Source organism: Thamnophis sirtalis, unplaced genomic scaffold (assembly GCF_051295495.1).
Source record: "Thamnophis sirtalis isolate CommonGarterSnake01/CBP01778 unplaced genomic scaffold, rThaSir2_p1.2 scaffold_5, whole genome shotgun sequence".
Lineage (NCBI taxonomy): Eukaryota > Metazoa > Chordata > Lepidosauria > Squamata > Natricidae > Thamnophis > Thamnophis sirtalis.
This window is the reverse complement of record NW_028261385.1, coordinates 22,614,669-22,640,032: the sequence shown is the minus strand read 5'-3', so window position 1 is coordinate 22,640,032 and position 25,364 is coordinate 22,614,669. Positions and strand designations below refer to the sequence as shown.

Genomic DNA, 25,364 nt, shown 5'->3' with positions numbered 1-25,364 from the left:
TATCAGACAGTATGATTTTACTGTTGGCTTTGCTACTGATTATGCTTGTTGGAAGCAGACTGTGAATGTGCAAATGGCAATCACATAACCATAGCATACTGTGACAGTCATAAGTGCAAGGCCTAATCATAAAGTTATTTTTTTAACATTGCTGTAACGTTGTTGCTAAAAATGGCAGCCATTAAGCAAGAACTGTTTGTATATCACATACAGTTTTGAAGCTTTGGCTTTTAAGATTTGAATAACAAAATATTATTTATTAACATTAAAATTTGATACTTCCATATGTGTATGTAAATCATTCTTTTCTTCAAAATCAATTGATATTTATAAAGTTAATAAACAAATTATAACATCTCTCAGTGCCCTTTCTTCCCACACTATTTCCTTTAAAAATAAGAAATTAGATGATGAGTTTAAATGCAGGGACAAGATTTTTATGTTAAAAGCCCAGATCAACTGTATCATGCCAGTTCTGTTAAAAAGTAAGAAGCTTCTGGTTAACAAAATATATAGATAATTATACAGAAAAAGAGGACAATATTTTTTAAGAGTATTTAATAGATTTACATGTGATAATAATATATAAAATGATAATAGGAATGACACCAATCTTCTTTATTGTAGCGGATTTTAGCTCCATACACGGACTTTCACTACAGGCATAACCCAGATACTGCAGAAGGACAGCTCAAGTAAGTACACAATCATTCTCTGCTATTCCCAGATTCCTAATTTGTGGACTAGGCTCTTTACAGCAGTGGCATTTAAAACAAAAACAATAAAACATAAGTCTTTACTCATTAATGTTTTTTTTTAACAGAGAGGACAGAGAAGCACGGCTTTCTGCTAGTAAAATGGGAATTGTGGCAGCATTTCGATCATGGGCAGGTAGGCTATTTGTTCTCACTTTAACTGAAGTTAGTAAGTAGAATAATACACACACACACACACACACACACACACACACACACACGTATATATGCCCTCTCTACTTTGAAAATAACCCATGTGGAACTGTTTAGCATAGTCAAACATCAGCACGGGAAGTGTTTTATGGTATTCTATATTATGTCATAATCTGTTTAGTCCACGGTGAACTGTATAGCACAAACTCTATCAGCACAGGAAACATGACATTTTGTATTATGTCATAAACTGCTTTATGGTAATATTTATGTTATAAAATGTTTTCTAAAATTTACCAAATTTCCACTGGAATTATGGATCTGAGATTATAAAATCTTTCTTTAAGTTAACCCATTTGAGATACCATGGTCCATCCAGTTAAAGGTTACATGAAGTAGAATTTTAGTAGTATATAGATGCTTTAAACTGTAGATGTAAGCAGTGTCACTTGGAAGTTAACTTTCCTATTGTGGGCAAACTAGATTGGAAATTTCTTTAGGGAAGAAAGGATGAATTAAATGTTTGGCTTTCAGTGCAGAAAAAAGAATAACATGAACTAGACAAGTAGATGGTTTAAATGTATTAATGCACTCATTTTTTTCTGATTTTTTTTTAACTTTATGATTTCTTTATAGGTAGCCTTCAACTTACATGTATAATGGAGCCTAACCATTATGGTCATAAATCGTGACAGTCATAAAATGACTTACCTATGAAACTGACCTGATTTTACGACCTTTTTTGCAGTGGTCATTAAATGAATTCCATGGCTGTTAAGTGAACTAATTGTTTACTGTGGGCCAGTTTTGCCAAAAACCAAAAAATAAATGCTGAGCTTTGGACAAAAACATCATAAATGAGTTATGAGAGTGTGGGGTGTTGTAAATGGCTATAATGCAGACCCATTGCCAAGTGCCCAAAATGGGGTCATGTGATTGGGGTGACCATCATAACTTTGGAACTGGGTTGAAAGTGTACTGGGGAGGTCCATCTATACTTTGAACTAGGCGACTGACTGTAAGTCCAGGGCTACCTGCCTGGTTTTATTGGCTCTCTAACTCCAACAGACTACAGGCTTTAACAGATTCTGAAACTGTATAAGTATAATCTTTATTGTCATTGTACTTAAATACAACAAAATTGGTTATACAACGAAAATGGTTGCAACAAAAGTGCCTGCTTATGTGTTCAAACGTAAAAACATAACATAGAATACTACGCTACTGTTATTATGCCTTTCATTTTGTTTTCAGGTATAATTAGTTTATGTAAGCCTGGGAATTCTGGGATCCAATCTCTTATTGGAGTGTTATGTATACCTAACATGGAAGTGCGGGTATGTTTTCAACTTCTGCCATTAATATTAGTATGCAAATAATGAAGATTTGCATGTTCTTCCCAGGCCACACTCAGTTCTCACAATACTATTAATCTAGGCAATTTATAGCATTCATTTTCTTAGGCATCTATATTCTGTGTGAGAACATGTCAGAGGCACTGCCAGACATTGCCATCGGTATTTGTAGGGATTGCTTACATTAAGTTTTGTTTTAAGGGGTTATAAATCGCAGTTTGTTTTAAAGTTCAGTACAATTTTAGAACTTAATGGAAACATGAGAATTGCGATCATATTCAGTAAACTTAATCTACTCATTTTGACATACTGTACATTAGCTGCTATACATTATTTAGTGCAATGCAGATTGTTTATTTTTTTCATTATAATTTTTTTTCTAGGGCTTCTATTACAAAGCACTCCAAAGCAATTTATTATAACCGTTTTTAAAAAATCAGAGTAAAACAAAATTAAAGCAGTTGATTAAATCTAGAGATACTGTCGGTTTAATGGCTGGGAAAGACCATTATTAAAAAGATGGCTTTATTAAAAAAGAAAAAACTCCTAAACCATGGTAATATTGACGTATATCATATGCAATCTAGTGTTTTATTTTGTAGAATGCCTACCTGTTCCATCTCTTTAGCAAAACAAAAATTAGATTGGTACCAAGTATCCTAGGAGAGGGAGCCACATTTGCCAAGTCACATTCTTGTAATGGTTGTTGCTTTAGATGTCCCACCAAGATAGCCATTTTGTGATTGGGCAACCCCATCCCAAGGCAGAGTGTCAGGAGATCCATTACGTGTTCTCAGCATTCACAATGTGCCCACTGCTTAAAAACTAGTTTCCTGCTGTAAATGTTTAATAAACAGTTAATTTTTTGGCAACTATAATAGGACATCAGCTATAACCTGAAAAAGATAGTCCATGTTTTTTTAATGTCTGAATTATATTTCTTTGATATTAGCTTCATATAAATATATTTCTGCTCATCTTTGTAATCCTATTCCTGTTTATGTTACAGCGAGGCTTGCTTGAAGTTCTATATGATATATTTCGCCTTCCTCTTCCTGTTGTGACAGAGGAATTTATAGAAGCACTTCTCAGTGTAGGTTAGTATTGGACCTGCGGAAAGGCTCCATGGTGTTTTTTGGGAAGATCCTTGAGTATTTCTTTATCTGGTGCTGTATAGGGGAACTTTAACCACAGCTGAATTGCAATAATGACGTAGTAATCTTTCTTTGATAAATTTGAATCATACAGCTCTAAGCATTTTATTTATGACATATAAAGGGCCCCTCTGAGGGAAGTCATTTGTTGTCTAATATATGAGATGCTTTTGAAAAATAATTTATATTTGAACCATCACTATCATGGATGAAAGATTTTAAACGTAAGGTTTTTTATTATGTTTGCAAGGCAAGCACGAACTCTCTCCCAGCGCTGCAGAATAGTTGGAAGAACTGCTAAGGAAACCATGAGAAATAATAATGCCAAATTACAGAAGAAATGCCATGTCCTAATTTTACAGCATTTTCAGCTGCCCATCTTTAAACTTAAGTTCTTTTCCACATTTTTATTTGTATAGATCCAAGCCATTTTCAGGACAGCTGGAGACTTTCTGATGGCTTTGTAGCTGCAGAAGCTAAAGTTATATTACCTCACCGAGCCAGATCCAGGTACTTAACTATTACCCACCCTAGCAGAATACATATTTTTGCCTTACTTTGATAAAGAAATAGATTTGAAATTGAATTTTCTTCAAAAAAAATTAGCCAATATGAAGGCTTGTCATTTTTTATTTTATTTATTTTTTATTTTATCCAGGCCTGACCTCATGGACAATTACTTGGCCTTGGTTCTCTCTGCATTCATTAGAAATGGACTCTTAGAAGTAAGTTCAGATTTTAAATTAAATTGCAAAAAAACCCTGTTCTTTAGTACAGTATGTTCAATGTAAAGCAATATGGATGTCATATGTGCACCTCATATTTAGAATTTTATTTCTTAATTATTCCAGGGTCTAGTTGAAGTAATCACAAGCAGCAATGATCATATATCTGTCAGAGCAACTATCTTACTGGGGGAACTTTTGCATATGGTAAGAAAAATTTGCCGTCATTAGCTGATTAGCTGCTATTTATTTTAATAGGCACTAAATGTTGGATATCATTTCCAGTAGTAAAGGAGAAGGAAATAATGTTCAAAACTTAAAAATGATGTCAAGACACATTCAAGTTGCCGTCTTTTTTTAGCAAAAAAGATAGTAACAAAAATAAATTTTCTTTCCCTCTTTTATTATAAATATAAGGCTTTTCTGGGTTTGGTCTACAAATCAAAGTTGCTTCATCTAAAATATGGACAGTTTACTGCAACATTGCTTGTTTTTAATCCATTGTTGATGATCCTGAAATCTCTCTCTTCTTGGTTTAAGACAACACAGTTAAGTTTCTTTTTTCAACTTGAGATCTTCCTCTACTAACGTAAGATTATCAGTCACAAGTTATCATTTCAGCATTTTTATATTAGGATTGACCAATTGCTTGTTGCCTGCTTTAATTAATAGGTAATATTTTACCATGAGATCTAGTAGACTATTTCCTTTGCTGCAAGCAAGGCAAGCAGTTAGGAAAGAGTGTTTTCCAATAGTTTTTCCCACAATTCAGTATTTTTAAAATAATGTATTTTTCTTACTTATATTATTTGAAGTAAGCTCTGGTCTTTATACTATTAGAATAAAACAAGTTGCAGGGTGGGGGGTTGGAGTGAGTAGGTGGAATAAATTGGACTCGGTTTCAAAACCTCTAAAGCTGTTTCTGTTTTTCAGGCAAACACCATTCTTCCACATTGTCACAGCCATCATTTACACTGCTTACCAACTTTAATGAATATGGCAGCTTCTTTTGACATTGTAAAGGAGAAGAGACTGTAAGCATAAATGTTAATAATATGCTTAGATACACTAAGGTAAAACTACACATTCAGCTTTCATGAACATCAGAATACATTTTAGTTATCAAACATTTTAGTTATAAAAATAGAATACTGATGAGTCAGAAAGATAGATAGAATTATGTCTCACTGAAAGTTTCCTACTTTTTTCTATTAATGGAAGTTCCTGCTCTATCAAACAACTTTTCATCAGCGAAGGAATACCAGTTGTATAAATAACACTGCTGAGAGATTTTGCTCCTTGTATTATTATTTTCATCTAAAAATTTCCTTTGGCAAAATAGTATTTAAGACAGATTATGTTTATTTTCAAAATAAAGCAAGTATAACCACCTTGTTTTCCTGTTTTGAAATTGCCAGTTCTCCTTACATGTTATATTTCAGTTAGATTTTAGATGCACATTTTCAAAAAGTCATAACATTTTATAATATATTCTGAGAAGCAAACAACATATACAATGAATTCAGACCTTCTTCACTTCTTCACTTTTGTCAATTTTGTTATGCTGCAGCCTGATTCCAGTAGAATCAGGCTACAGCGTAACAAAATTGACAAAAATGAAAGGGACTGAATACTTTCTGAATCCACTGTATTTGTCTAAATTGTACATCTTTCATAAAGTTTATTTGGCATATTTCTACACCAGCAGCACTTACTCAAAGGCCAATTAGCATTCATTCTCTTTTTTTTTGTTTATGGCCAGAGAGCACTATTGGTAGTGAGCCAATTGTATTTTGTTTTCATCATTTTCAATTTTATTAGTTAACATTTTCAGGAGTTATTTCTCTGTGACTTAAACTTCAAACTATGAATTAGAACTACATACGTTGAATGCTGTATCTTTAAATAGTATTTTTATTTGTAAATAATTTCATATCCACTGCAGCAAATCCTAGAGATGTTGATACTCCTGCATAATTATTCTAAAGACACTAGTCTTAAATCTTGGTTAAGAACCAATAATTTGCAAAATTAATTATCATTGAACTATATGTAAATTATATTCAAATAATTTTGTTTATAGAGGTAGTCCTCAAGTTACAGCAGTTCATTTAGTGACCATTCAAAGTTACAACAGCACTGGAAAAAGTGACTTATGACCATTTTTCACACAACTGTTGCAGCATTCCCATGGTTATATGATCAAAATTCAGATGCTTGGCAACTCATATTTATGACGGTTGCAGTGTCATGGGATCATATGGCATGCAGTGTCATGGGATCATATGGCATCTAACAAGAAGAATCAATGGGATGCAAGATTCAGTTAACAACCATGTTACTACCTTAACAATTGAAATGATTCACTTAACCACTATGGCAAGAAAGGTTGTAAAATGGTGCAAAATTCCCTTAACTCTCTCACTTAGCAGCAGAAAGTTTGGGCTCAAATGTCATAATTTGAAGACTATCTGTATTTGATAATTATTTGTTAATGAAACAAATAAAATGATCAAAAGCCTGCATATTTAAGAATATCAGAGCAATATAATTGCCATTTCATCTAAACTCCTGAAATGGGACTTGGTTTGTAGTGGATTCAAATCAATAAGCTATAAGGCCATGTCAGCATAAAAATCCCTATGTTTTACAGAATATACCAATACTTTCATATCCTTATTAACTATAGTAATTGCATTATTATGTTCTTCTGGTAGACGAGCCAGTGCTGCACTGAACTGCTTGAAACGCTTTCATGAAATGAAGAAAAGAGGACCTAAACCTTACAGTCTTCATCTAGATCACATTGTCCAGAAAGCCATGTCAACACATCAGCGAAGAGATCAGTATCGTGTGCAGAAAGATATTTTTATTCTTAAGGTAGACTTATCTAGGTTCTTTGTCATCAAAAGAACATCTTACTTATATAATTTTTACCCTAGGCCTTCCTTTTATAATAGGTAGTAATTCTAAGCTAACTTTTTTTTCAGCCTGTCTCCCTAGATAGTAGTTCAACTTTGAGGTTTGGGTTTTGTTTTCTTTAAAAAATATAAATTTTGGTATGGTTAATTTGAAATGTGTTCAGTGAGGCAGAGGCAACTCTACATTGGGATTAACTTATTTTTCTTTTCTCTTTCCTGCTGCTGAAGGATACTGAAGAAGCACTATTAATTAATCTGAGGGATAGCCAAGTTCTTCATCACAAAGAAAATCTGGAATGGAATTGGAATCTGATAGGGACCATACTTAAGGTAAGATGTGTACAGTATGATGATACCCTAATTAGCATTTAAGAATTGAAATACAAGAAATTAATTGGAATAATTCTTACCATGCTTTTTATTTGCTGTTTTTAGTGGCCAAATATTAACTTAAAGACTAACAAGGATGAACAGTTGCACAGGTATGAAACACTCTACTATATCGACAAAAATAATTACAAAAATATTTCATTTTGTCTTGGGCTTTTTTGTTGTTGTTGTTGTAACATTTTAGCCAGCAGATGATACATTAGAAAAAAAGAAATTCTATTGTCTTTTCCTCCAATAATTTTGAATTTAGCTTCTTGTAAATGAAACTATTTGCAGCTATTTTAGATTCAGAAAGAAACATAAATTTAGTGTGGCATCCACTTAATAAGAAAACAGGTGTAAACAATTATTTTCAGATGCTGAATTACTAGCCCTCTATAATGGATACATGACACAAGAGGTTATTCTTAAGGGTATTGAACAAATGGATAGGTTTTGAAAGTAAATAACAATTATACTATTGTCTTAGCCACTGAATTTGTGAGATCTTGTCACAGAGCAGGTCATAAAAAAGGATCTTTATAATGCTTCCAGTTATATGAGTATTCTGTTGGCCATTTTCTGATCTAAAACTTCATACAGAAGCATAGTGATGTACACCTACATGGTTTAAAATTTAGTTTTCTAGACAAGGTTTGAGTTGCAAAAAAATTGAATGGGATGCCCACCAAGCTTGATACCTCATATCATGTGATGGCTCTGAAATATTACAGTTCCCATTTACTTTTATAACTTTCAGTAAGAACTGTCTCTTGTTTTGAAAAGTACTTGTTACATTATATTTCTCACATATTTCATTTAGTTAAAAATCAGAATCTATAAGTGCAAGATGGAAGGCAAATAATTTCTTTTTCCTTCCACCAATTAAAAAAAACCCTTACTTTAACTGGCTACTTTTAAATAATATATTCCTCTCAAAATTTCATATTAAATCCTGTCTCTTCAAGAAAAAGATTATACATGTTATACAAGTTAGCAAAGGGATATGAAAAGTTGTTGGTTTGGTTCACATTTGCAGATAAGCAGCATAAAGGAGAAAGATTTGTTAGATTTAAACATTAACAAATTCAGAGTTGAAAATACACACCTGCAGTCTTCTTTAGCTTATATGTTGTTAGAGAAATAAAGTGCATCAGAGTTCCTAATAAATTACTGCTACCATTTCTGTAATATAAAATATAATAATCACCTACTTGCATGGGTTCAGATGTACTGCTTGAAAAGGAAATTTGCTAACGTACATGCTCCTCTGCGCCTCTTGGGGAAGGCAGAAGGATTCATTTTTATACATTTTCTGAAATGCATATTTAATATATCTAATGTGTTTGTAACTGAGATTACAGTAAATTGCAGGTATGAACAACTAAAAGAAAGGATTACTGGACAAAAATCCTCAGTCTAAAAAAATGCCTCATTGGAATAAAGAAAGATGATTTGTTAAATAGGAAGAAACAGTGACAGAGGTCATATTAATCATTTCTTGAAGTAAATGTCTTACAAAAATGAAACAGCTACATAAAAAGTTCTTTATCATTTTTCCAGAGGCTATTGACAGTATATTGACAATAGATCTCACGGACAAGTTATATTTAATGTCACAGATTTTGTAAAAAATTTGTTTTGATTTAAGATTGATGAAACTATTATCTTGTATTATAAATAACCATAAACAGGTACATACATTGTCAGATGCCTTTAGTTATGTTTTTAATTGCCTCATTCTTTTGTTTGATGTTAGATTTGTACGGCGGCTGATGTATTTTTACAAGCCTAGCAGTAAATTGTATGCCAATCTAGATCTCGATTATGCAAAGTCAAAACAGCTCACAGTTGTTGGTTGTCAATTTACTGAATTTCTCCTTGAATCTGAAGAGGTAAAATCTATTTACTTTTTTAGCCATAATTAAAGACTGGCAGATTCCTGTTTGATGCAAAATCATATAATTTTTACCAGGTTAACAAAACTGGAAATATTTCCATGGAAGAATTTAATTCTGAATCTTTACAATTAAGTAAATATAGCTTAATTTGCGGGCAAAAATAGAATTCACAAATATATTGCTTATTCTGGGTCATAGTAGAAAATGTAATATAAAAGATATTGGTAATGTTTTGTTTCAGTAAATTTAAAGTTAAAAGAATACCACATGCATAAAATTCTTTGAAGTGATTATTTCTGTTCTTAACTTTGCTGTATAGGGGAAAATAAAATAACTGTAATTAAATTAAATTAAACTAAGTAGATTTTCTACTGACTGCTTGTCAAGTAGTAATGCCACATCTTTTATTTAAATACCTGAGGCAGCACAATATTTTATAACAACCACATTAGATTAGTTATAAAAAAATAACTAAGTAATGCAGACCAATCAATTTCATAGTTTATTAATCAAAATACATAACACATAAATTGCAATCAGTTCAGAAACAAATAAAATGCTAGTTATATCACCAAAATCTTGCCTTAGTTGATACATTAGCCGAAACCTACATCTTTTATGCTTCAGAAGATGCATTTTAAGAGATAATTACACATTTAGAAATTAAAACTTAAAAGGTGGCATGCACTGGCCTGATCTGCTTCAGAATATTGAGGTACTGGCCTGATCTGCTTCAGAATATTGAGTGGAAGTGATACATGGGTCAATCACCATGCCCTTTTGCCCCTCAGGAAGGAAGACAGGAAGGAAAGAAGGAAGGAAGGCAGGTGCAACAAAAGGTAGATACAGACTTAACAATTATCTACAGTTTCTACATGTTCACCTTTTGCATTCCTAACTTTGTGTGATGTGCAAAAGGTAAATCAGAAATGTTTATTCTGGTTCCTTTTTTTCTTGATTTCTTTGACAAAACTCATTAATAACAGAATAAAACAACAGAAGATTAAATTCACTTTTTGCCAAAACCTGGTTTTGACTTGGTAATTTATCTTCCCATTGTTAGCTTTGGAAAAAATGTGGATTGCCTGTGGATTGTTTATATTTGTTACTGCTGTAATCCCCATAAGGAATGACCTTCAGTTTATGTCAAAATCATTTGAGGCTTATCAAGACTGATTGTCTCCACATTTCACATGTAATTTAAATTTCTTAAAAACAACTTCCCAGCATTGTTGCATACATTTTTGGTAGCTTTTCTGTATTATGTACCCTTTGATTTAAGCACAGATTTTAAAATGTCATATGTTATAGAAATTTTATAATAATTTCCTTTTGTGCTGCTTTTCTAGAGAACTCAGCAGTTGTTCGTTTTATACGCCAGAAAAGTTGAAAATATATTATTGTGCTTTTTTTCATTGAGCAAGGAGAATTTGCGAAAAGTAACCTAAATAAAGTTTTTTGTTCCTTCCTTTTAAAGCAGGATGGGCATGGATATCTCGAAGAGTTAGTAAGAGATATTGTGCACTGGCTTAACATTTCTTCGGGACTGAAACCAGAACGCAGTCTCCAGAACAATGGTTTACTTAATACACTTAGTCAGCACTACTTCTTATTTTTTGGTACCCTCTCCTGTCATCCCCATGGAGTGAAAATGCTTGAAAAGTGTAATGTATTTCAGTGGTATGTATTTAGTTACAAAAATAGTTTTTGAAATGTTGAGTTTCCAGAAACTTAAACATAGAAATTATCTTAATGTGTGTCATCACTGAATATGTGGTAAACTATATTTTACTGTGACTAGTTGACATTAACTTTTTATTTTCAGAGAAGCAATTTATTTTAAATTTTATTTGTAAAAATGTTGAACACAAATTACCAGCATTTTAAAGATTGTTGAAGATAAATATATTCTTAATGCTTTCAGAGTAAACATTTCATATTTATAGAATGTAATGAGAGCTAAGCACTTGTGATTTCCCCTGGAAAAATGGTGGAAAAAATCAATGTATATTCTTTAAATGCCATAATAATATTCTTATATGTTTTATGATGTATACTGCCCTGAATAACTTAGTGAGATAGGCAGCTATAGAACTCATATAAATAAATATGTAAAAATTATTGGAAAGTAACTTAGGCAAAGTTATTCTTTGGCCCAATTAACTTCAAACTTCAACAGTAAGAGACATCAATAGAAGAACAGGAAAATAATAGAAATTTAGATAGAGATCACACTGCTTTTCTTAACTACAATCTCAGCTTTTTAGATTCTGTTTTAGTTATAAGCATATATCCATATCTTATTAGAATTCTATTCATTGTTCATTTCTTTCCAGTCTCCTTAATCTGTGTTCCTTGAAGAATCAAGATCACTTACTCAAACTGACAGTTTCTAGTTTAGACTACAGCAGAGATGGTTTAGCAAGAGTCATCCTTTCTAAAATCCTAACAGCATCAACTGATGTAAGTGAAAGGCAGATTATCTTATTCATGTTTTCATGCTATGGTATAGAAGCTGAAATGATGAACTATGTTTGAATCCTTTCTCAGACATAAGCTTGAAACTAACTGGGTGACCTGAGTCAGCCTTTGTCTTTCACCCTTCATACCCTTATGAAGGAATGTCCTGAAAGATGGTAAGAGATAAATACATCATAATACTGTAGATAAACCTATAAAAGTAAGGTATTTATTTAGCCATCTGTCAAGTTCATGGCTACTCAGCTGGTTTAAGCCATGAAAGATAATGTCAACACAGTAATAAAATCATATAAATATAACCAATTTTAAATAAATTCACTTACAATAAAATGCAGTGAATCATGCTAAACAAAAGTAAACTCTTACATGGAGCCATGGAAAAAGTTGAATTTATAAAACTGCATTATATGTGTCCAGATTATACATTTCTCAGCGAATTCTTTACTATAAATTACCATTTCTGCTGCAGTTTACTTTACTCATCTGCCCAAGTTAAATCAAATCATATTTATGCAGAAATATTGAAAAGTCAAATTGATTCATAAATTTTTAAGCATCACTGTACATATATACACTTACACATGTGATATTTAACCCAAAAAATCTGATTCTAAATTAAATCTTTTTCTCCCTCCTCAAAAATCGCCCACTGGAAAGGTTGATAGAAAAAGCTTATCTGTGACTTTTACTGTAGTTATAGTGAAACTAGTGCTATACCGTCCCCTCCCCATTTAAGGAGAATGTTGGAGCAAGGGACCTAATCTTTCTTTTTAATTTTCTTTCAATTAAATATATTATATTTGGGAAAAATCAATGGTGGGTTAGTACCGGTGCCTGCCGGGAGCACCAGATACCATTCCGGTACGGTGCTCCAGAGGGCCCGCCCATGCTCCTTACTGGTATTTGACGTTTTAGGGGCTTATGTGCATGCCCACGGAGCATACGCCCATGTGTGACACTCCAAGTAGCTGGAGCGTCAGAGGCAGTAAGTACGCATGTGCACGTTCGTGCGCGCGCTGCACGGGTTCATGTGGTGGATGCCCGGCCCCCTTGCACCGGGATCTGGAACCCACCACTGGGGAAAATGTTATGGAAGACAGAAGCTTTTAGATCAATTAGACTCCAACTTTTGATCTGAAATTGACATCATTTGTACAAGAACATGTACGTGTTATATATGTAAACCCAATTGCTAATCAAGTTCCATTTTGTGGTTTTCCAATGATCTGTTTGTTTTTTGTTTCATAGAATTGTAGGTTATATGCTACAAAACACCTCCGAGTACTTCTGAGGGCCAATGTGGAGTTCTTCAGCAATTGGGGAATTGAGTTACTTGTCACACAGCTTCATGACAAAAATAAAGCCATTTCTTCTGAAGCACTTGATATCCTTGATGAAGCATGTGAAGACAAGGTGAGACTTTTTCCTTCTTACTTGGTTGAAGAAGAAATAAGCCTTATTTTTTATATTAATCCTGCTTATATATTATATTAATAATTAAATTGTTATACCATGTTAACTCTGTCCCTCGTTTTCTTTTTTAGGCTAATCTTCATGCCCTCATTCAAATGAAACCAGCACTTTCTCATCTAGGAGACAAGGGAATGCTTCTGCTGCTAAGGTAAACATTTACTGTAGTATTTAGGTGAAAACAAGGTACCGTATTTTTGGAGTATAAGACGCACCTTTTTTCCTCATAAAAGAGGCTGAAAATCTGGGTGCATCTTATACACTGAATGCAGCATTTTTTGCCTCCCGAAGCCCCGCCCCTTCATCAAAATGGCCGTGCATACCCTTATGGACGATTTCAGAGAGCTCGTGGGGGCTGGGGAGGGCAGAAATGAGCAAAAACAGGCCATTTTTTGTCTCCCCAGCCCCCAGCAGCACTCTATAAGCCTCCATAAGGCTATGCATGCAATTTCTTTGACAAAAAACGGGCCGTTTTTTGTTCGTTTCACACACACACACACCTCCGAGGAGCACTGCAAGCCCCCCAAGGCTATACATGCCTTTTTTTGAAGAAAAAAACAGGCGCATTTTCGTGAAAAACGGGCCGTTTTGGGGAGTTTGCAAAGTGCAAAAATGTTTTTTTCCCCTTTTGGAAAGCTCTTTAACTGATTGATGAGAATTACATTGATCAAGTGCTGTGCCAGAAGAAACACCTACCTATCTACTGTATTTCTCTCTATCTCTATTTCTCTCTCTCTGTCCCTCTACCTACTTACCTACCTACACACACTCTCTACCTACCTACTGTATTTCTCTATTTCTCTCTCTCTATCCCTCTACCTACCTACCTATCTACAACACACTCTCTCTCCCTCTACCTATCTACTGTATCTCTCTCTATTTCTCTCTCTCTCTATCCCTTTATCTACCTACCTACCCACTCTCTCTCTCTCTCTCTCCCTATCTATCTACTGTATTTCTCTCTCTCTCTATCCCTCTACCTGCCAAGCTATCTACTCACTCTCTCTCCCTCTCCTTACCTATCTACTGTATTTCTCTCTCTCTTTCTATTTCTATCTCTCTATCCCTCTACCTACTTATCTACCTACACTCTCTTTATATCTCTATTTCTCTCTATCTATCTCTATCTCTTTATCTACCTAACTACTCTCTCTCTCTCCCTACCTACATACTGTTTTTCTCTCTCTTTCTCTCCCTGTCTATCCCTCTAGCTACCTACCTACTTTTTTAAAAAAAATTGCCGCTTCAAAACCTTGGTACATCTTATAGTCCAGTGTGTCTTATACTCTGAAAAATACGGTAATTAATTTGCATTTGTTGTGAATTTATTTTACAAACAATGGTTTGGTTTGGTTTTTTCAGATTTTTATCAATCCCGAAAGGCTTTTCCTATCTAAACGAACGAGGCTATGTAACAAAACAAATGGAGAAATGGCAGAAGGTATTTAATTATCAAATTAGAATCATTCCTTGGAACTCTGTTATATGTGTGTCAGCTATTATTTATTTATTTATTTTATTTATTAATTAGACTTATATACCGCTTCATAGAGCTTTCAGCCCTCTCTAAGCGGTTTACAGATTTTTAGCAAATTGAGTCAGCAAATTGCCCCCACACTCTGGGTCCTCATTTCACCCACCTCAGAAGGATGGAAGGCTGCGTCTTTACCTGAGCCTACTTTGTTACCAGCAAATATTAGGGACACAAGTGTTCGTAAGGAAGACTATCAATGCATTGATTTCAGAATAATTTTAAATACAGGTAGTGCTCACTTAACAACCATTCATTCAGAGACTGTTTGAAGTTATGATGGCAGTAAGAGGAAGAAAACAGCAGGGTGGCCAAAACAGCAGACATGGCGAGAGTTGGGGGGGGGAGTTTAAACAGAGGGGAGCATGGCAGGCAGGAAAAGCACAAGACCCTTGCCTAACAACAGTGCAGTTCTAGTCTGATGACCAAAAACAGGACTATTGAATATTCTGTCACTAAACAGTGTCCTAACTTGATATATAGCTAGAAACCACATCATTTAAGGATGGAAATTTTGGTTCCAATTCTGTTAAGCAAGGATACCACCTGTACGTATTCATCTCCTTCCATGTGACTTCTTGTGCTTAGAAGTGCTGATGTTTGGAAAAATTATACTTAAAATTTACCTTGGTTAATCAGTTTGAATAAATAGTTTAGTGGCATTAACAATATTCAAATTAAAATTTTAGACAGCCATTTCTTGGAGGGTAATAATAATAATAATTTATTTGTCAGTGTACAATATATGTGCAATGAGATTGGTTGAGCTCCCTCAGTGCACCCCCCCCAACACAATACAATTCTCAGTAAAGACAGAAAATCCCTAACCCAATAAATCATATTAATAAGGACCCAATCCTATCGCACCAGTGTGAACATGTTACACATTGCGCCGGCCCTGCAAGTCCATCGCACTATGTAGTTATGATGTTATTTCGCATTCAGGAGTCTGACAGCCCATGGATAGAAACTGTCCTTCAGCCTGTTTGTGCAGCTGGCTATGCTTCTATACCTCCTTCCAGATGGTAGGAGGGTAAAGAAATGCCGTCCAGGGTATGAGTCATCCCTCAAGTGATTGAGTTTGTACACAAGCTCAATTTTAAAAGAGTAGTGCATGAAAATTTTGCAGAATCTTAAAACAGTTTTAATTATACTTAGTATTTAATTTTTATAAAAATTGTAGTTTTAGAATATCGTTCTTAGAATATAATCTTCTTAGATCAGTATTAAAGTGTGGTCTTAGGACTCCTGGGGGTATAAGACTCAGTGGTCCACAAAATCAGAATTATTTGCCAGCCCATGTTAAAAAGTAATATACAGTGAAACTCAAAAAATTAGAATATCGTGCAAAAGTTCATTTATTTCAGTAATGCAACTTAAAAGGTGAAACTAATATATGAGATAGACTCATTACATGCAGAGCAAGATAGTTCAAGCTGTGATTTGTCATAATTGTGATGATTATGGCTTACAGCTCATGAAAACCCCAAATGCACAATCTCAGAAAATTAGAATATTGTGAAAAGGTGCAATATTCTAGGCTCAAAGTGTCCCACTCTCATCAGCTAATTAAGTCATAACACCTGCAAAGGGTTCCTGAGCCTTTAAATGGTCTCTCAGTCTAGTTCAATAGGAATCGCGGTCATGGGAAAGACTGCTGACCTGACAGTTGTGCAGAAAACCATCATTGACACCCTCCATAAGGAAGGAAAGCCTCAAAAGGTAATTGCAAAAGAAGTTGGATGTTCCCAAAGTGCTGTATCAAAACACATTAATAGAAAGTTATGTGGAAGGGAAAAGAGTGGAAGAAAAAGGTGTACAAGCAGCAGGGATGACGGCAGCCTGGAGAGAATTGTCAGGAAAAAGCCATTCAAAAGTGTTGGGGACTTTCACAAGGAGTGGACTGAGCCTGAGGTCAGTGCATCAAGAGCCACCATACACAGACAGATCCTGGACATGGGCTTCAAATGTTGTATTCCTCTTGTCAAGCCGCTTCTTAACAAACAACATCAGAAACGTCTTACCTGGGCTAAAGAAAAACAGATCTGGTCTGTTGCTCATTGGTCCAAAGTCCTCTTTTCTGATGAGAGCAAGAATTTAGAGGAAGAATGGAGAGGCACACACTGCAAGATGCTTGAAGTCCAATGTGAAGTTTCCACAGTCTTTGTTGATTTGGGGAGCCATGTCATCTGCTGGTGTTGGTCTACTGTGCTGCATTAAGTCCAGGGTCAACGCAGCCGTCTACCAGGAGATTTTGAAGCACTTCATGCTTCCTTCCGCAGACGAGTTTTATGGGGATGCTGACTTCATTTTCCAGCAGGATTTGGCACTTGCCCACACTACCAAAAGCACCAAAACCTGGCTCAATGACCATGGGATTACTGTGCTTGATTGGCCAGCAAACTCGACTGACCTGAACCCCATATAGAATCTATGTGGCATTGCCAAGAGAAAGATAAGAGACATGAGGCTGAACAATGCAAAAAGAGCTGAAGGCCACTATTGAAGCATCCTGGTCCATAACACCTCAGCAGTGCCACAGGCTGATAGCTTCCATGCCATACCACATTGAGGCAATAATTGCTGCAAAAGGGGCCCAAACCAACTACTGAGTACATATGCATGCTTATACTTATCAGAGGTCTGATATTGTTCTATGTACAATCCTTGTTTTATTGCTTGCATGTAATAGTCTAATTTTCTGAGATTGTGGATTTGGGGTTTTCATAAGCTGTAAGCCATAATCATCACAATTATGACAAATCACAGCTTAAACTATCTTGCTTTGCATGTAATGAGTCTTATCTCATATATTAGTTTCACATTTTATGTTGCATTACTGAAATAAATGAACTTTTCCATGATATTCTAATTTTTCAAGTTTCACCCATAGTATTAAAATTGTTTGAAGGTAAATCACATGTAATATTGTTTGGATGGAAGGAGGAAAGTGAGGGATTTAAAGGTGGCGCAGTGGTTAAATGCAGCACTGCAGGCTACTGCTAGATCAGCAGGTCAGCGGTTCAAATCTCACCGGCTCAGGGTTGACTCAGCCTTCCATCCTTCCGAGGTGGGTAAAATGAGGACCCAGATTGTTGGGGGCAATATGCTGACTCTCTGTAAACCGCTTAGAGAGGCCTGAAAGGCCTATGAAGCGGTATATAAGTCTACTGAAAAAAAAAAAAAAAAAAAAGACAAAGCAATTTTTAAAAGTTACATTTGATCCACATTCTCCAAATTAGTCCTATCCAAAACTACCCCTTTCATTAGAAGTGCTTGCTGAAACTAAACTAACATTTCCACATAACCTGTGGAAGTATTGTCCTACTGAAAGAAGCTGTGTGGGTTTAATAATAGGAGAACTTATCCTTTGACTACTTTGCATGATGAACATCCTGCTGTAACAAATGAATGGAGAGGCATTATCATTGATGCCAACTATTCCAATTGATTATAGAAAAATAAATATATAATCAAATAGAAGAGTTGTATAGGATAGTCAGGCTTACTTTTGTAAAGTTGTGAACCTGAACCAATGAAAATTGCATTGTATTGATCTTGCTCAATCTTGTTGTCTCTCATAGAGACATTCTTTTAAAGTATTTTGATCATAAAATCAACTTCCAGTGAGCATGATAAAATATTGGTGTTAGGAACATTTTTTTGTAATGTGTTTATAAACATAATTTATTGCTAGAGAAAATGTTTTTCTGAAGACCTCTGTATTACATTATATCCTAGGAATACAATTTAAAATATGTCGACTTGATAGAAGAACAATTAAATGAAGCACTTACTACGTACCGCAAACCTGTTGATGGTGATAATTATGTTCGTCGGAGCAACCAAAGGTAAAATAACTGACTCGTTTGTTAAAGCAATGCCTGTAGTTATGCAAATGGTTTTTAAATTGTTAGAATTAATTTAATGCAAACCGATCATTTTTCTTCCCCACAGATTACAGCGGCCACATGTTTACTTGCCAATTCACCTCTATGGCCAACTAGTGCACCACAAAACTGGCTGTCATTTGTTGGAAGCTCAGGTGAGAAAATTTAATGTAATTGATTCAAATAAATTAGTATTAATTAAATGCTATACTCTTTTCACTATCTTTAGCATTTATTTGCCTATTACTTATTCAGAAGTATGTAGCATAATTCACGCTACAAGGCAATTTGACTTGACTTACCCAGCATTGACTCCATAAGCAAGTCAGGATTTGTGAAATCACATATAAGGTTAAACAGTTGCCAGAATTCATGCATGCGCTCTCTCCTTTTAACTGATGGGAATAATTGCTGAGGATTAATTTATAAGGCTAAGAAGAAATACTTCAGCTTCTTGCTCCTTCACCCTTGATAATCCCAATTTCTTTAGTCTGCAGAAATAGATGGCCTCCATTGCAGTGACATTGTTTTGCCTCTACAAGATGTGAAAATGTGATTAAAAGCATAAACATTAGCACTGCTGTCATATGAAAACAGAATTGAACACTTGATAAATAAATTAAATTGCACTGTGGTTGTTGTTTTTGTCGTTGTTGTTTAGAGTATTGTTCCTGACCTGAGTTACACTATCCGTTCCCCTATGCTGGAAAAATGGGAGGGGATTAAGCAACTAAAAGCTGCTCTTTGGGCACTGGTTAGTTAAAAATATCTACTACCTTTTAATATATATATATATATCTACAACTAAGTATCAGTTGGAGATCACCAGTTTGCTTCTATTCTGAAATGTTTGTAAATTGCTATAGAGAGGTGAAATAACATGTAAGACTTCATTTTTTTAACTAAAAATGATGCTAAAAGCAGCCAGTAAGAAAATGTTAAATAATTAAAATAATCAATGGAATTTATAAATAATATATTTGTACTTAGACAGACAAATGAACTAAGAAGAAGGCAAATGCTTTCTGAATGAAAATATAATTGTCAGCAGAATTGTGTTATATTTCTAGTTTGGAAGATGAACTGGAAGGATTTAAGACTTTCAAAAGTCATTAAGAAGATGGCTTTTTATGTTCCTCTATGAGGATTTGAAGGAAACCATGCAAATTATAAAAAATAAAAGCAAATATTTTGGGAAAAGAATTAATTTTAAATTATGTCTGGCAATAACAACTGCAGCCTTTATGGTTTCTCCTTTATTCACTATACAAATTTAGAGATTACATTGATCAGTGGCTCAGTGGTTAGGGTGCAGTACTGCAGGCCACTTCAGCTGACTGTTATCTGCAGTTCAGCGGTTCAAATCTCACCGGCTCAAGGTTGACTCATCCTTCCATCCTTCCGAGGTGGGTGAAATGAGGACCCGGATTGTTGTTGGGGGCGGTATGCTGACTCTGTAAACCGCTTAGAGAGGCCTGAAAGGCCTATGAAACGGTATATAAGTCTAATTGCTATTGCTATTGCTATCTATGTCGATTAAACCAATACATAAAGATTGTCAAAGTTTGGCACAAGCCTTTCAACATTAATAACCCTGTGTCTTACTTGTTTCCAGTGGGAAAAATAAAAAGTTTCTTTAGCTTTCCAACTAATTTAACTTACCTGAATCACAAAGAAAACATTAGGGTAATATTGCAAACATTTCCTGGGAAAAAACAATAACTTGCTGCAGTTGGCTGCCAAAATTACTTTGCGTCATTATGAAAAGCACCATTTTTCTTGGTTAATAAGTCATGGATATCACACTGTTAATTATCAAATTTATGGTTTATCCATTTGACTTCGGGTTGTTAACCCAGGAAAGGGACTGTTGATGTTAAATGTTGGATATTATACATGATATCCTGTGGGTTGAATCCAATGGTTCTGATTACTCCTACAAAGGAAGACTCCTTTAGTAGAAGAAGGGAATTTTACAAGCCTGTAATTTTAGCCACATTAACCATATTTTATTGGCGTAATAAAATAGATTAAATGGATTTTTAAAAAACATATTCCTTGCGGAAGTTGAAAATTAGACTACAATAGAGTGATGACAATATTTTTAAAAGAATGTCCTTCTATGGCTCAAGTAGATACTTATGTAAGTAGAAACAGTGTACCAGTTATGCAAAATCTGTTCTGAATTTATAAATCGCTGTCTTTTGTCAAACATTCCTTGATTTTCTATTTATTGACATTTATTTATATTTAAGGGAAATATTGGATCTTCAAACTGGGGATTGAATTTGCTTCAGGAGGAAAATGTAATACCCGATATATTGGCACTTGCCCAGCATTGTGAGGTCCTTTGTATTAGAGGGTAAGCACTTGAAAACTGGAAATGGTGGTGTAAAATGTCTGTGAACAGTTAATTTTGTCTGAGCATCAATATATTTATATTTTATGACATCATAGAGCTGAAAGAGATCTCAAAGGTCAACCTTCTCTCAGGCGATCTCTGCAGTATCTAGTAGAGCATCTTAGATATATGTCCATTCAGTCTGTTGGAAGGCCTCTAGCAAAGGATATCTCACATTTCAATTAAAATGTTGTTATGGCTTGAAACCATCACCATGGAGAACTAGCTATTTTTTGGTCCACAGCTGACAATTTGTATAGTCGGGAATTTCCTTTCGACATGTAGCATGAACTTGCTTCCTTCAAGATTTAATCCATTGATTCTGGTCCTGCCCTCTGAAGCTATAGAAAATAAGTTCATTCCCTCTCCAGAGTGACAGTTTTGAGATTATTATATTGGAAGAGACTTAGTAGATTAAATATACCCATATCCTTTAACTATTCCTCACAGGGTCGTTTCTAGAACTTTTACAATTTCGGTAGCATTCCTTTGATCTTGCTCCAATTTGTCACTATCCTATTTGAAAGATAGTGTTCAGAACTGGATAGAATATGCCACGTGAGATTTACATGCGCACACGTCACCCACTTGCATGGCAGACCCAAAAATCAGCTGGTGGAAGGAGGTGCGTGTGCATTCGCAGTGGAGCTGCCCTGGGCAACGGCTTGCGTGCCCGCACAGAGGGCCATACGTTCACATCATGGCCCTAGGGAGACCTGGGACAGCAAATTCAAAAGGAACAGAGAAAACATTTTTCTATAGTTCAACTGCATTGCATTACCACTTAACTTCATAATAGATTTTCATTTAACTTTTATTCTCTAAATGTAGGACTTGTGTCTATGTGCTTGGCCTAATAGCGAAAACAAAGCAAGGCTGTGATATTCTGAAACATCACAATTGGGATGCAGTGAGACACAGTCGAAGGCAACCTTGGCCAGTAGTTCCTGATGATGTGGAGCAACTCTGCAATGAACTCTCTTCTATTCCCAGCACTCTTAGTTTGAACTCTGAATCTACCAGTTCAAGACATAACAGTGAAAGTGAATCTGCACCATCAAGTAAGCTATTTGGCAGCCCTAGTAGCTAACAAATATCTTCCTTTTTTCTTCGAAAAACATGTAGATTACGAGGCTGACCTTTTTCATTGAACGTGCTTCATAAAGTACAATATAGATTAGGTCATGCTACCTCATAAGTCTCTTTTTTTTTTTTTTTTTGGCTTTCATCTTGTTTAGCAGAGGCAGCTTAGAATCGTATTGTAAACCAACAACAAAGTCCTTTACACCTAATTAATAATTTTGGTTTATTGTGGACAAGGAACATAATTCCAAATTATATTAATGTAAATAATGTTAATTTTAATAATTGAATTAATGGTAATATGTTAACATCAATAATGTGTTATTCCAGTCATAAATTAGCAAAGAGGTGGGCAAACTTTATTTTTGTGAGATGTATTTGTTGGTGAATTTAGTTCGCTTGTTTTGCTAGTAGCTGTCAGTGGTTTCTTAGCCAGAAATACCTAGGTACATCCTGCACCTCTGAACTCATTTTTGGAAAGAATGATTTAGTTTTTCCAAGATCTTGAGATAATATTAGTTCAGAAACCATTCATATAACTAGCAGCTGCTTGCTTTTTAAGAAGTAAATTGCAAATCTGTGGCAGATCCAGATTGGGACCATGATACAGGAGCCAATAGACATTTAATCTATGCTGGGACTCATTTCAAGCATAATTTACATTTGAAAAAAATCAAATATTTTTTTCATTTCTTAATTGTATGATCAGTGATCTACATGAAAATGTAGATCTAAAATGCATGCTTAAATAAGAACTCTTATGTAAAAATTTAAATTGGTGAAAACAATGTCATAAATACTTGTCATGATTAACATGCTGAGATGAAATAGCAATAGCAATAGCAGTAGACTTATATACCGCTTCATAGGCCTTTCAGGCCTCTCTAAGCGGTTTACAGAGAGTCAGCATATTGCCCCCAACAATCTGGGTCCTCATTTTACCCACCTCGGAAGGATGGAAGGCTGAGTCAACCCTGAGCCGGTGAGATTTGAACCGCTGACCTGCTGATCTAGCAGTAGCCTGCAGTGCTGCATTTTAACCACTGCGCCACCTTGGCTCTTCCAGGTACTCTATTGCTAAATTGGAGGAGAAAGTTTCCTGGCCTAATTGTAAAATGATATTGGTAAAGATTTCATCCCCAATAAACTCTATATTTGTTGCTTTCATTTATTGTTCAGCTTCTTTGCAGAACTAACCTTAATTGACATAATTAACATGAGCATTTGTTTTCATTTCAGGCATGTTCATCCTGGAAGATGACCGGATTGGCAGCACCTCCACTAGCACATTTTTCTTAAATATCTCAGAAGATGCAGAACAGAATCTCTATGACCATACCGGGCCTGTGAAGGATAAGGACCGCAATCCCTTCCCCTTTTTCTCCTCCCGCAGACTTGTCAGGAATCGCATCTTGAATTCTCTTACCCTACCCAATAAAAAGCTGAGGAGCAGCAGTGACCCCAAAGCAGGCAAGCTGTCTTCCTTGGAGAACAAGATGGGTTTAAGGCGAAACCGGACAGTAACGGAACCTTGCAGTAGCATGGATTTTACACGGGGAGATGACTTTACTCCAGTGTTCAAGGTTCCTAAAATTCACACTAAACTAGAAACTTCATTTGTTGGGAGCAAGCATAGCGAAGATGCCGATAGTACTCCAAGTATTGGTGAAAATGACCTTAAGCTTCCCAAAAGTCTTGGCCATGAAAATCACAGGGAAAACTCCAGCCGAGAGAGACTCCTAGAAGGTTCCACGCAGACTCATTTCAAGAGTCGTAGTTTGAGTTTCAATACGGACACGACCACAAGTGGCATAAGTTCAATGAGCTCAAGCCCTTCCCGAGAGACTATGGGAGTGGATGCTACCAATATAGACACTGACTGTGGGAGCTTAAGTACTGTGGTGAGTACTAAGACCCTTAAAACAATTCAGTGTTCCACCCCACAGTCTAACCACCTCCCTCTGTCAAAGTCAAATTCTGTCTCCCTGGTACCGCCAGGGTCTTCGCACACGCTTCCTCGGAGGGCCCAGTCACTAAAAGCTCCTTCCCTCGCTACTATAAAAAGCCTGGCTGACTATAATTTTAGCTACACCAGTTCTCGAGATGCATTTGGATATGCAACCCTGAAACGCTTGCAACAGCAGAGGATGCATCCCTCTCTGTCACATTCTGAAGCCCTGGCTTCTCCAGCAAAGGATGTACTCTTCACAGACACAATCACAAGTAAATCTGGTAGCCTAGACTCTCGACTAACGCCCAACCGGTGAGTAATGTCGTCTTCTGCTGTTCATCATTAAAATTATCATGGGAGAGGAATTATTTTTTAAAGAAATACTGATCTCTCTATTCTCCCAGGACATTTTGAGGAACATCTGTTTTCCAAGAAGACTTTTATAATATTTTTACCTCTGCTAAAACAGCTGTAAGGAGTCAAGATGTGAAGAGAGAATTAGCACTGCTTAAGCTAGATAGAACAGGGCAAACTCGCGGCTCGTGGGCCGGATCTGTCAATTGCTGGCCGCACCCATGCCCAGTTTAGCAAAGGGGGGGGGAATGTCCCAATACGTCACATGACACCACCGTGATGAAGCGAGTTTGATACCCTGAGATAGAACAACTGGGTAATCATGCACAGGTGGTTTCTAATTGTAAAGCTGGGGAAAATGGTTTAAAATGGTGAAAAGAAAAGGTGTTAACATTTAAACATCTAGGGCAAATGATGTCTGTGTTTGGTAGTAGTAGTGACTGGTAGTGTATTTGTATGCTGCTTTTCTTCCCTGCAATTAAATCAATTATCTAGCAGTATGAAGTCCTTGAAGGCACTCCTGCTATCTCTTTCCTGAACAAGTCTGAAAAAATCAGAGACTTACAGTTAAAAGGGACCTGAAATTGCTCTAATGTGAATGGCCTTGCTCATTCATATTTAAGTGAATTAATAATGTTCATATAACTTTACATTTAGCTATTCTCTGACCATCTGAGGACCCAGATTGTTGGGGGCGATATGCTGACTCTGTAAAACTGCTTAGAGAGGCTGTAAAGTACTTGAAGCGGTATATAACTCTTAAGTGCTATTTCCATTGCTATCTTGTTTTTTAGAGGTGTTAGCAGCCTATGATTCCAAATGAATGAAGAATGACTTAGGACATTTTTAGATGATCCATACTGGCTACAG

At 35.5% G+C, this 25,364-nt stretch overlaps 1 protein-coding gene across 4 annotated transcripts in view; it reads left to right on the top strand.

The window, feature by feature from the left end:
* RICTOR (RPTOR independent companion of MTOR complex 2) overlaps positions 1–25,364 on the top strand; it is a 54,733-nt gene that overhangs the window by 20,201 nt on the left and 9,168 nt on the right. For 2 of the 4 annotated variants that reach the window (XM_087715441.1, XM_087715437.1), the window contains exons 9-32: positions 628–695; positions 824–891; positions 2,163–2,245; positions 3,273–3,360; positions 3,837–3,927; positions 4,076–4,142; positions 4,269–4,349; positions 5,076–5,176; positions 6,860–7,022; positions 7,292–7,393; positions 7,499–7,545; positions 9,192–9,327; positions 10,125–10,172; positions 10,811–11,013; positions 11,670–11,796; positions 13,063–13,227; positions 13,359–13,435; positions 14,647–14,725; positions 18,557–18,666; positions 18,773–18,860; positions 19,367–19,459; positions 20,961–21,067; positions 21,938–22,167; positions 23,429–24,452. In XM_087715441.1, coding sequence (XP_087571567.1) covers positions 628–695; positions 824–891; positions 2,163–2,245; positions 3,273–3,360; positions 3,837–3,927; positions 4,076–4,142; positions 4,269–4,349; positions 5,076–5,176; positions 6,860–7,022; positions 7,292–7,393; positions 7,499–7,545; positions 9,192–9,327; positions 10,125–10,172; positions 10,811–11,013; positions 11,670–11,796; positions 13,063–13,227; positions 13,359–13,435; positions 14,647–14,725; positions 18,557–18,666; positions 18,773–18,860; positions 19,367–19,459; positions 20,961–21,067; positions 21,938–22,167; positions 23,429–24,452 — 3,446 coding nt within the window. The remainder of the gene's footprint in view (positions 1–627; positions 696–823; positions 892–2,162; positions 2,246–3,272; positions 3,361–3,836; positions 3,928–4,075; positions 4,143–4,268; positions 4,350–5,075; positions 5,177–6,859; positions 7,023–7,291; positions 7,394–7,498; positions 7,546–9,191; positions 9,328–10,124; positions 10,173–10,810; positions 11,014–11,669; positions 11,797–13,062; positions 13,228–13,358; positions 13,436–14,646; positions 14,726–18,556; positions 18,667–18,772; positions 18,861–19,366; positions 19,460–20,960; positions 21,068–21,937; positions 22,168–23,428; positions 24,453–25,364) is intronic. The other 2 variants (XM_087715438.1, XM_087715440.1) reach the window with 2 other exon arrangements.